The following is a 10,963-nucleotide window of genomic DNA, read 5'->3' on the forward strand; positions in this document are numbered from 1 at the left end:
TCCAGCACACAAAGCCTCTTACACAGGACACCTTCCTCAGGTGACACTAAAGAAAAATGACCGCTTACTTTGAACATCTGAATACTTTTTTGCTTATCCGAGCTCGTGACATTCTTGTCAAAACCGAACCGCAACCTTGATTCTCCACTTCCAATTTCCATAACGCTCACTGCACTTATCATGCTGCTACGCGAGAGTACAAGAATTTCTTCATAACTCTTGAATCACCAATAGAATAAACACTTCATCATCTAGAACCCCTTTCATTCAACACATTTCAGAGGAACAATTGCAACACACAACCGAATTCCCAAACTGTAGAAAATACAAACCTCAAGTCAACCGCCATAACTCTTTCGGAACCCATTTACACAACTAGGCCATTTGAATCAAATACCTCCCAAATCAGTCAAGTTATGGTGACTGTTAAGCCCGCACGTACAACCACAAACCACATGTATAGCTTAACATGCCGAAGGAACTGATCATTGCCACAATCATGCTAATTCAACCATTACTAACCGAACCACCTTCTTCCAATTTACTCTTGACTTGCCTTAGAAATGATAATAGCTCCATTCAAAAACATAATGAACTCAATCCGCACTCATCTAGAGTGACCCAAAACACGAGACCATATCGTCTCAATACCCATGAACCATCTTATACCCTTCTCAAGCGCACAATAGTATCTCCAACTGGTACACCCATTCTGCAAGACCTTCCGTGAATCCGAAGCTATTTCTCCCTTTCCTCCAATACTGCACCGCAGACCCGATAATAACATAGAGCACTCCAAGTCCCTTTCACAATCCACTACAATAACTCGATCCTTAACCATACAACAGACCTGAAATCCTTAGGCACTGGACTTTAAATTCTTGAACCCACTAGGACCGTTGTTGAGAGTCACCCACTCTGACCTGGTCTCGAACATAACCAAACTCTAATTGATACACCTGCGTTGTTAGCATATGAACACTCCCTAAAAAAGCGACTGGATGAATTCTTTTCATCGTATATCACATCTACAAAAGCATAACTCTGAATCTTCCCAAAACCTGCACATGAAATTTTAAGGCCAAATATAACACACATTCATCAAGTTCTTTGCTCGAATTACCCCTAATGTTTTCTTTTCTTAGTCATAAATAATCCACCAATGCACCGATAACCAAAAACCACACAAGCAGAAAACCACGCGATCCTATTGTAGATGGTAGGCTTCCCCACATAGCTTTAAGCTAACATAACATATAACCCACAAGGATTCCTCCTTTTCTATTACCATGATCTCGCACCATTAACTCACCAAACCTCTCGAAATCTCTTGTTAGAATCTTTATAAAACATCCCGAATTATTAGCCACAATCGCGTACTCGGCCTTCTGTCGGGCAGTAAGTAGAATTCTTTGTAGAAGCTTCATCAGAAATTATGCAACCGCTAACCTGCTCATAAGAGATAGCCCACATGTGGAATTTCCATACCGATACCTTCCAATGATGCTGCATTGGGTACAACCACCACAAAATCAGTAAACTCTCTGAAGCCCGTGCTTGTTCACCAGTTGTATGAGTCTGTTCATTCCCCATTGATGTTAACTGAAAGTCCGACAATAAGTTCCAAACTCGAAGTCACGTTGTATCAAAAAAGGATAATCAAGTTTTCACACCCCGCTTCATTTCAAGTAAACTCTTTTTTCCATATTCAATCTTCCTTAGTGCAGTAGCCTCCATCCCAAATAATATCCATAGACCTAGTCACTTTCCATCATGATTCCAAAATCGCTCTAAACTTTTCTCAAGGCATGTGACTATCCTACCACAGAATCCATATGATACTATGCCACTCCCACTTCGGTTAAACCATCTCCTTTAAGTAACTTCTCGACCTCTGCTTTTCATACTCGACCTACTAGCCATTCAACCATCGCGAGACACCTCCCACACATCCTTCCTCATCCTTCACTGCCAAATTGCTGCCTCAAATCAAAATCCATCTCTGTATCACCTGAACTGATAAATTGCTACCAACTCTAAACCCCCTCGAAGATCATATTTCTCGAGCCATCAGCATTAGAAATACCGGTTCGATTTTGAAACCACTACACACCACCATCTCTAACAACCGCTTCTCAGGCACCATTTTACAGCACCCTACCCCGAGGGCAAATCAAAAAAGACCATAACACCGACAAACTTTAATGCGTTCAAACAAGGACGATGACACCACATCACAAATGAGAATTCTACCACTCTCGAACTGTTAACCACACACTGAGAGATCTTATTTTCGAGTCATTCACTACCTCGACGCATAGACAAGCACCCTACCATTACACCAACATTGTGCGATAACAACGGATGAACATCATAGCTATCTGTGCATAGCCTCAAAACCATAGGAAATACAAATACTGAGTTGAAACGACAGAACATCCTTCTGCACGGCGATGTTAATAGCCTGCCCGAATACACAAGGACAAACATCCTGCACCACATCTGCAGTACCACTACAACTCTTTGATGCCCAATTGATAGTAAGAACTTCACGTCGCATAAGATTGAGTAGGAAGGAATAAAGGCATAAGCCTCAAAGGAATCAAATCGCACGATGAGGAATCAAGAAGGGAAGTGCTCCTAACTTTTAAAATCATAATTCCCATTAATTGAATAGTATAAAATAAAAATTACAAGGTGAAATGATAATAATTACATGAGCTACCATACTAAACATCCAGTCGAAACCCCCAAAATCCGGTGTCACAAGTGCATGAGCATAAACTAGAAAATATTATAAAATACAACATCTGTTTGGAATACAAGTTAGAAAGGAGAATGTAAATAACACTGATGGACACTCTGTATGTTGCGAATCATAATATAGAATGCATCTCACCGTAAAGTCCCCGCAATATCTGCGGCTCTGCGCCCAAAGGACCACCAAAATTATAAACCTACACAATAAGTGTAGAAGTATAGAATGGATACGTAAATCAATGCGTGGGTTAGTAAGTATCTAGCCTAACCCCGGAGAAGTAGTAACGAGGAGTTGACATCGATACTTACTAGTGGTCCAATAAACCAAATACAGTAGGAACGTGGTACAATCCTCCTCTAAACAGTAAACGCAAGCTCTCAATTATCAGGTAGCTCCACAACCACAGTATATATGAAAAGAACCTCACCAGATAGGTCGTCATAACACAAATCAGGGAAAACACACGGATACGCTAATTTCTTGTCAAATAATACGCACAACGCTGCCGTGGCGAACGACCCGATCCCATAAGAATATGATACTACCGAGGCGAACGACCCACTCCCATAATAATATGTACACTGTCGAGGGTTGAGAGGCACGAACCATAGATGCATCTATCATACTGCCAAGGCGAATGGCCCGCTCTCATTAGAGTAAGAAGTTTTAAAGGGTCCTTAACCCCACTCACGAATACACGTGTGAGTTATGAAATTTTAAGGAAAAACTTTGCAATGAATACGCACAACACGGAAGAAATTCATAAGGGAAGCACAAATTGTTTCGGGGATTATCAAGTGGTTCGTCGCATCTCTACAATAGTGAGTCTATCACTCTATGCAAGTCTAGTCTCAATTCGTAATGCGAAATAAAATAATTAAACGAGCAAAGATAACTTAGATAGTACAATTATAGCATGTCGTGAAACTTAGTCTACCCAGACATAATGAGGATTTCTAGCATACGCACGGGCACCCGTCACCTCATACGTGCGTAGCTCCTAGCACATGTAGCACATAAGAACATACCACTTACGGGGTAAATTCCCCCTCACAGGGGTAGACAGGAGACTTACCTCGCTCCGAAGTTTCATAACTGGCTTCAACGCCTCTTTAACTCCTCATTCAAAGCCAACGATCCGAAACTAGTCAAACAAGGTGCAAATCAATCAAAATATACTCCAATGCATATAATTTAAAAATGTATAAAAATTTCCAACTCCGCTCGAAAAGTCAACAAAGTCAACCCTCGTGCCCGGATTCCAAAAATTCTTGAAGATAATCATTATCCATAACACCACGAACTAGAATATATAATTTATTCCTAATCTCATGTCCAATTTCATCGTAAAAGTCCAAAAATACCAAATTATAGGTTTTTTTCAAAATCACACAATTTCCACCAATTTCCATATTCAAATCTATGTATAATTCATGTATTTAATTCACAATGTAAAGAAATCACTTACCTTGCGATGGGTGACGAAGAAGCTCCTTCATAATCGCCCTAAGCTTGGCTCCCATCAAGATTTGAGATAAAATGAGCCAAAATCCGTTTTTGCAAACTTATACACTGCCCATGCGACCTTCTTCGCGAACGCGACAAGCCTATCGCGTTCGTGAAGCACTACCAGCTCCAGTTCCAAAACTGCTTTTCGCGAACGCGAGTCATATCTCGCGAACGAGATGCTTTACCAAGCGAACCTTCGCGAACGTGGTGTACCTTTTGCGAACGCGAAGGCTAAAAATCTCCCCGGCCCAGTTTCCCCTTCGCGAACGCGATGCCCCAATCGCGAACGCGATGCTTTACCTTCTTACCTTAGGTGAATGGGAGGCCCCAGCCGTGAACGCGAAGCACAAAAATCAGCAGCCAACAGATCCTTCTTCGCGAACGCGTGAATCTCTTCGTGTTCGTGAAGAACAAAACAAGACACCAGACATCAGCAGCTACAACTCAGCCAAACTTGGTCCGAAACTACTCCGAAACATACCCGAGGCCCCCAGGACCCCGTTCAATCATACCAACCAGTCCCAAAACATGAAACGAACCTGCTCGAGGCCTCAAATCACACCAAACAACATCAAAACTACGAATCGACGATCGAAATCCTTCTTTAAACTTTAAATTTTCAAACTTCGACGAATGCGTCTGAATCATATCAAAACATTCCGGAATGACGCCAAACTTTACGTACAAGTCACAAATCACGATACTTACCTAGTTTAAGGCTCGGAATCCCAAACCGACATCGATAACACCAAAGTTCACCTCAAACCGAACTTAGGAAATTCTAAAACCTTCAAAATGCCAACTTTCCATAATAAGAGCCGAAATGCTCCCGGGCGACCCGATACTCAACCCGAACATACGCCCAAGTCGAAATCATCATACGAACCTATTGGAACTTTCAAATCCCAATTCCGAGGTCGTTTACTCAAAAGTCAAACGTTAGTCAATTCTTCAAACTTAAAGCTTCTGAAATTAGAATTTTCCCTCCGAGTTAACTCTGAACTTCCCGAAATTTGATTCCTACTGCGCGTACAAGTCATAAAACATGAAGTGAAGCTATTTAAAGCCTCAAACCGCTGAACGACACACTAGAGTTCAAAATGACCGGCCGGATCGTTACATGTGTGGCGCCGTAATTATATTCCTAAACATAATAGTGATTTTTCTTGTCAGATACTAAAAAGAAAATTGAACTGGTTCATGGCCTAAAACGACAGCTGGTTCTTGGCATCTGATATGGGACTGAATTCTCTTTTCAATTCTTTCTTTTTTTCTTTGGAAATGATTATTTACAGGAAATGTCATTTCCAATCAAATGTTGAAATAAATTATTTTTTGTTTAAGTGTTCATTCCAACTTTTTTTTGGGGGGGGGGGGGGGGATTTCTTGCAATTCATTTAATTATTCCTGTCTGGGTCCATGTCGATGGCCGAGAAAATTAAGTTTATTCCCTTTTTTCCTACTCGTGTTCTGAAAGAAAAATCAGTTTTACGACCTAAAGTGTAGTCAAAATAATGCAAATGGCTTCCTAATACTATATCGATGTTAATGTTTTCCCCAAAGTCTCAAATGCAATAGAGAATTCAGGAGTGCAAAGTTGACCACGTATGGTTTAATTTCATTACAATGGCCATCAGCATTGAAAGATCTTGCACCTAATTAACTCAGGTAGCTCGTACCCCGACGATTGTTCAACACAATATAAGGATATAACTGTTGGGATCGAAATAACATGGTGCATGTATTGGGGAAAATCAAGTTAACATATGGAATTAATTATGTGCTGACATGTCAAGACACGTGGATCAATGAAAGAGTGACAACTGACGAAGAGTATTCGAAGAGACGCAAGCCTTAATAGGTACATGCATAGATTCAAGAAAACAGGAAGGAACGATTACTCGAACCTCTTGGTAATTTGAAGAGACATCGGAAGAATAAACCTAGATAGCAAAAAGTACAGATACGTACTATCCGTAATTAATGAGCATCAGTGTTGGAAAATGTTACAGAATATTCACGAAACAATTACGATTGCTAATTATAACGTTACATTAATGTCATTAATTGCTCATAATGGCTCTGTTGTGAGAGGAAAGAAATGTATTAATTAGAAATAGCTATAAAAGGAGAGGAATAAACATTTATAAGGACACAGAATATTATTGGAATACACTAATTTACTTTGCTTTCTTTTATTTACACAGCTATCGATTAAATCAATTTTACTTATTTGTTCCATATTTGATTATCAGTAACCCGAGTTCTTCTAAAACTAATCTTTGACCGAAATTCCTATTTTCTGGTTAAACAATGCATGCAGAAACTAACAATATAAAGCTTGGTGGACGATAAACCAGACGACAAAAGAAAAATATATTAAACTAAGCATAATAGTTTATAATGATTTGGTCAATTGATCTACATATGATAAAACTAATATAAAAGAAGAAAAACTATCGAGAGAAAAATCTCCCCCTAAACAAAACTCTTTAACGACTACATTGTGGATATTTTTTGTTGTGCTCTTGTGAGAAGTAGAGATCCTTAATTTATAGATGTGCAAAACTTGTCTTCCAAGAAAAGGATAAAACATATTAAGGAAATTTAATCCTTTTATGAGTCTTTTTCTATTTCTTAAAAAAAAAAAGAATCCTAATAGATTAGAAATTCAAGGCAAATCCTAACAATAACCAGGGACGAATCTAGCAATAAGAGTACCGCGATCATATAAACTCAGTATGTCCGACACGAAATATTTAATTTATTGTAAAAATTACAACAATAATAGATATGAACTGATAATTTTAAATATATAAATATAATGATTAAACTCATAGAACTTATGTATCCATTTTTGGATATAACAACTGATTCCCTCAGCTAACGTGAGAGGTTTAATACTTCTTGTACGCTTAAGACTGAAAATTTGGAGCGTGAGTAACATAACATAACATGAAGGTATAACATTGGGTAAACGAAAAATAAGAATTAGTTTGATACCATTCAGTCTTCCAACAAACGACACTCAAGACAACGTCAGACGACACCCTAACCACGACGTACTATTAAAATTAATGAAGGCGATAGCCTATTTCAGTCATATGGGCTCTTTATTTTTATTTTTTTATTTGTGATGTGGGGTTTGTGACATTATAAAAGGCAGCTATAAATTACTTAGAACAACATCCACCAAGATCAGCTTCCTTTCCTTCCTGCTGGCTGCTGAACAAATGGAGATTTACTCCTCCTCTGTCAACTTAGTTTCATTTCTCCTCTTCTTCTCCTCCCTTTTTATTATAGTGCTAGTTAGAAAATGGAGAAATTCAGAAACCAGTAGCCAAAAACAAAGGTTGCCTCCAGGTCCATGGCGACTTCCACTTATTGGAAGTTTACATCACTTAATCGGAGCACATCCACATCGCATTTTTAGAGATTTAGCTCGAAAATATGGTCCTGTTATGTACTTAGAACTAGGGGAAGTTCCTACAGTGATCATATCATCACCTTCTGCGGCAAAAGAAACTTTAAAAACTCACGATCTTGCCTTTTCTAATAGGCCACAGTTTACATCCACATATATTGTTATGTACAATAATAAAGACATTGCGTTTGCAGAATACGGTGATTACTGGAAACAAATGCGAAAAATTTGTATTATGGAACTTCTAAGTGCAAGGATGGTCAAATCATTTAGCTCGATTCGAAAAGATGAGCTTTCGAGTCTCCTTTCATCAGTTCAATCCGTTAAGGGTACTTCTGAAGTCAATATGACAGAAAAAATTGTTAGGTTTGCGAGTTCTGTGACATGTCGATTAGTTTTTGGAAAATTAAGCAAAGATCGAGAGCTGTTGATTGAATTGATGAAAAAAACGCTGTTATTAGCAGGAGGAGATGTGGGTGATTTGTTCCCTTCGTGGAAGTTACTTTACAAAATGAGTGGAGCAAAATCAAGATTGGTAAAAATGCATCAAGAGGTTGATTCAGTTCTAGATAACATAGTTAATGAGCATATTAGGAGTCGAGCAGACGGGAACAAGGGAAATGGTGAGTATGGAGGTGAAGATTTGGTTGATGTTTTCCTAAGAATTCAGGAGAATGACCAACTTCAATTTCCAATCACCAATGACCACATAAAAGCTGTGATTTTGGTAAGTAATTTGCCACCATCAACGTCCCCTGCATTTCTAGTAAAAAGGTATACTAACTAAATAATTTGTATATCACAGGTTAAACAATACTTTTTTTATACTGACCGTGTATATAACTTAAATCCCCAGTTTTGTACTCTAAGCAAGCACAGATCGTCTAGTTTCACGAACCAAATGAGGACTAAAGATTTATGTTGTCTTGTCCATAATCACCTTACGAATAGTTCTTCCCTATAACTAGTGGCATCGACCTCTTTTAGTATTGAATGATCCTAACAACACAAATATGGTTTGGAGAAAGATTACTAGTCCGAGGGTAAAATTTAAACTTGTGTTTGATCCATTCCAATTTTCAGGTAGTAATTAGATCTTCCTCATGCTAATTATGTGTAAAGATGGAATCAGATAGTTGTTTTTGTCACTAACTTCTTCTTCTCTGTATATTATAAAGGGTCAAATCTATGTCAATCCCATCTTGATGATTAGGTTAGTGGTTCTAATTTGACAAAATAAAAATGATAGAAGTTAGGGAGGACTCTTAAAAAGAGTACAAAATGCATATATAATCATCATTCAAATGTATATAGCTAAACAGAGATGTAAGGTGCAACTCTTCTCATTGCATTATTCTGATGTTGTTATTTATTATGTTGATGTAGGACATGTTTACTGCTGGAACTGAAACTTCATCTACAGCTATTATTTGGGCAATGTCAGAACTGATGAAGAACCCAAATGTCATGGCCAAGGCACAAAGTGAAGTGAGACAAGCCTTCAAAGGGAAATCGAGTTTTGATGAAGAAGATCTTGATAATTTGCCGTACCTAATGTTAGTGGTTAAAGAAACATTAAGGCTACACGCTCCAAGTATATTGCATAGGGAATGTAGGGAACAAACATGTATTGATGGATATACAATACCTTCTAAGGCCACAGTACTAGTTAATACATGGGCAATTGGAAGAGATCCAGAAGTTTGGAACAACCCTGAGAGTTTTATACCAGAGAGATTTGAAAATTCTTTTATTGACTATTTGGGAAATCACTTTGAGTTTATTCCATTTGGTTCGGGAAAAAGAATTTGTCCAGGAATGCAGTTTGGTTTAGCTAATTTTAGATATCCTTTGGCTCGGCTCCTCTACCACTTCAACTGGGAGCTTCCATATGGAACTAGTCCGAAAGATTTGGATATGAGTGAGAAACCTGGAATGAGTGCAGCGAAAGAGAAAGATCTGTACGTAATTGCCAAAAACGATGAGTGTTTGGATGTCATGCTTTAGTTTGGTGTTTATTGGTGTCTCCCTTTTGTATTTGAAGTTTTCCCAGAAAATTAGCAAAGAATAAGCTTCAAACTGGTTTTACATTTTTGGTTCAAAATGTCAGATCAAAGAATCTGTTATGCTATTTGTGTAGTATGTAATAATTTGATCACATTTTGTTTCTCTTTTCTTTATGTCATAGTTTTTGGTCCACATTGATATCCCGGATTTACTTGACGCGGAATTATATCTAACCAAGTCACCTAAAAGTGAAAACTTTGGTTGACAATCCAATACCAAATTAGTGTAGTTCACTCAAGGTTGTTAAATTGATACTTTGATCAAAACGGTACAGCTAAAACTTCTTTTCATATATGTTGGCTGCAAATTTACCAATACTCAGAATTACCAGATTGACCCCTTGTTGTAAACTTAAAGGATCATATTCTTCTTATGTTTGGAGGAATCTTTTGCAACTTTTGATACATGCCAGCAATATGTAATGGTTATTATTAGTTAAACAATACTGCATATTTGGAAAATCTAAGGCTGTTTTAATACTTTGGAGATAAGCATCACTGCAGGATAATAGCAACAATAAATCAAGGGAAAACTGAAGTTGAAACTAAAAGCTAACGATCAATTGAATGAAAGAGCCAGTTCAATCTATTGAACACATGACAAGTCCAATGAACAATCTATTGATCGCGTTACACGCTAAGAAACTTCTGTGATGAATTAAAATTGGCATTTCAGAGCTCACTCATGCAGTTGCGAGGTAAGAAAGAACCTATGATATTCACTAGTTTAGCTTAGTATATTTGAAGCTAGAAGGCTACTGAACTTTCTCAGTATTGGAACCATGCTTTACTGTTCCAGTAGTAGTTATCTCAAGTCATGCCATAACCCTGGATTGAACAATAATGATGAACAACTCTGGAATGTAAAGGCAAAATATACAAATATAACCTCGGGGACCACTTAATTATTGATGATAAATCATCTGACTTATTACAATAAAGGAAGATATAAATTCTCTGCTAACCTGTGTCGCACTTATACCATTTTAATTTCTCTTCTGTTTAGGAAAAAAATGAAAAAGAAGTTAGCAGATCAAGGGCACAAGCGATGTGCTACTCTACAAGACTTTTGTGCTATTCAAAACAAGAGCTTCTCTATCGTACATTGTTTAGAGGACATTTAATTTACAGTTGATGTTTCAGGGTCAGTTAGCTGTGCAAAACTACAGAACTCATCAATGCATTTTGTGACACGAATCCAGT

General features: G+C 37.9%; 1 protein-coding gene across 1 annotated transcript; it reads left to right on the forward strand.

Annotated features, from left to right (window-relative positions):
• Positions 1-7,468: 7,468 nt before the first annotated feature.
• Positions 7,469-9,893, forward strand: LOC104248474 (premnaspirodiene oxygenase-like). The gene is made up of 2 exons (XM_009804735.1): positions 7,469-8,421; positions 9,081-9,893. Exons 1-2 carry the CDS (start codon positions 7,504-7,506, stop codon positions 9,699-9,701), a joined length of 1,539 nt encoding a protein of 512 aa, XP_009803037.1. The 5' UTR covers positions 7,469-7,503; the 3' UTR covers positions 9,702-9,893.
• The last annotated feature ends 1,070 nt before the right edge of the window (positions 9,894-10,963 follow it).

This window comes from Nicotiana sylvestris, chromosome 6, assembly GCF_000393655.2.
Source record: "Nicotiana sylvestris chromosome 6, ASM39365v2, whole genome shotgun sequence".
NCBI lineage: Eukaryota > Viridiplantae > Streptophyta > Magnoliopsida > Solanales > Solanaceae > Nicotiana > Nicotiana sylvestris.

What these genes read in the sequence shown, in the direction of transcription:
- LOC104248474 (XM_009804735.1), top strand. Translation starts at nt 7,504, where the DNA reads ATGGAGATTTACTCCTCCTCTGTCAACTTAGTTTCATTTCTCCTCTTC. An exon ending in ACATAAAAGCTGTGATTTTG is followed by an intron (nt 8,422 to 9,080) that starts GTAAGTAATTTG and finishes ATGTTGATGTAG; the next exon opens with GACATGTTTACTGCTGGAAC.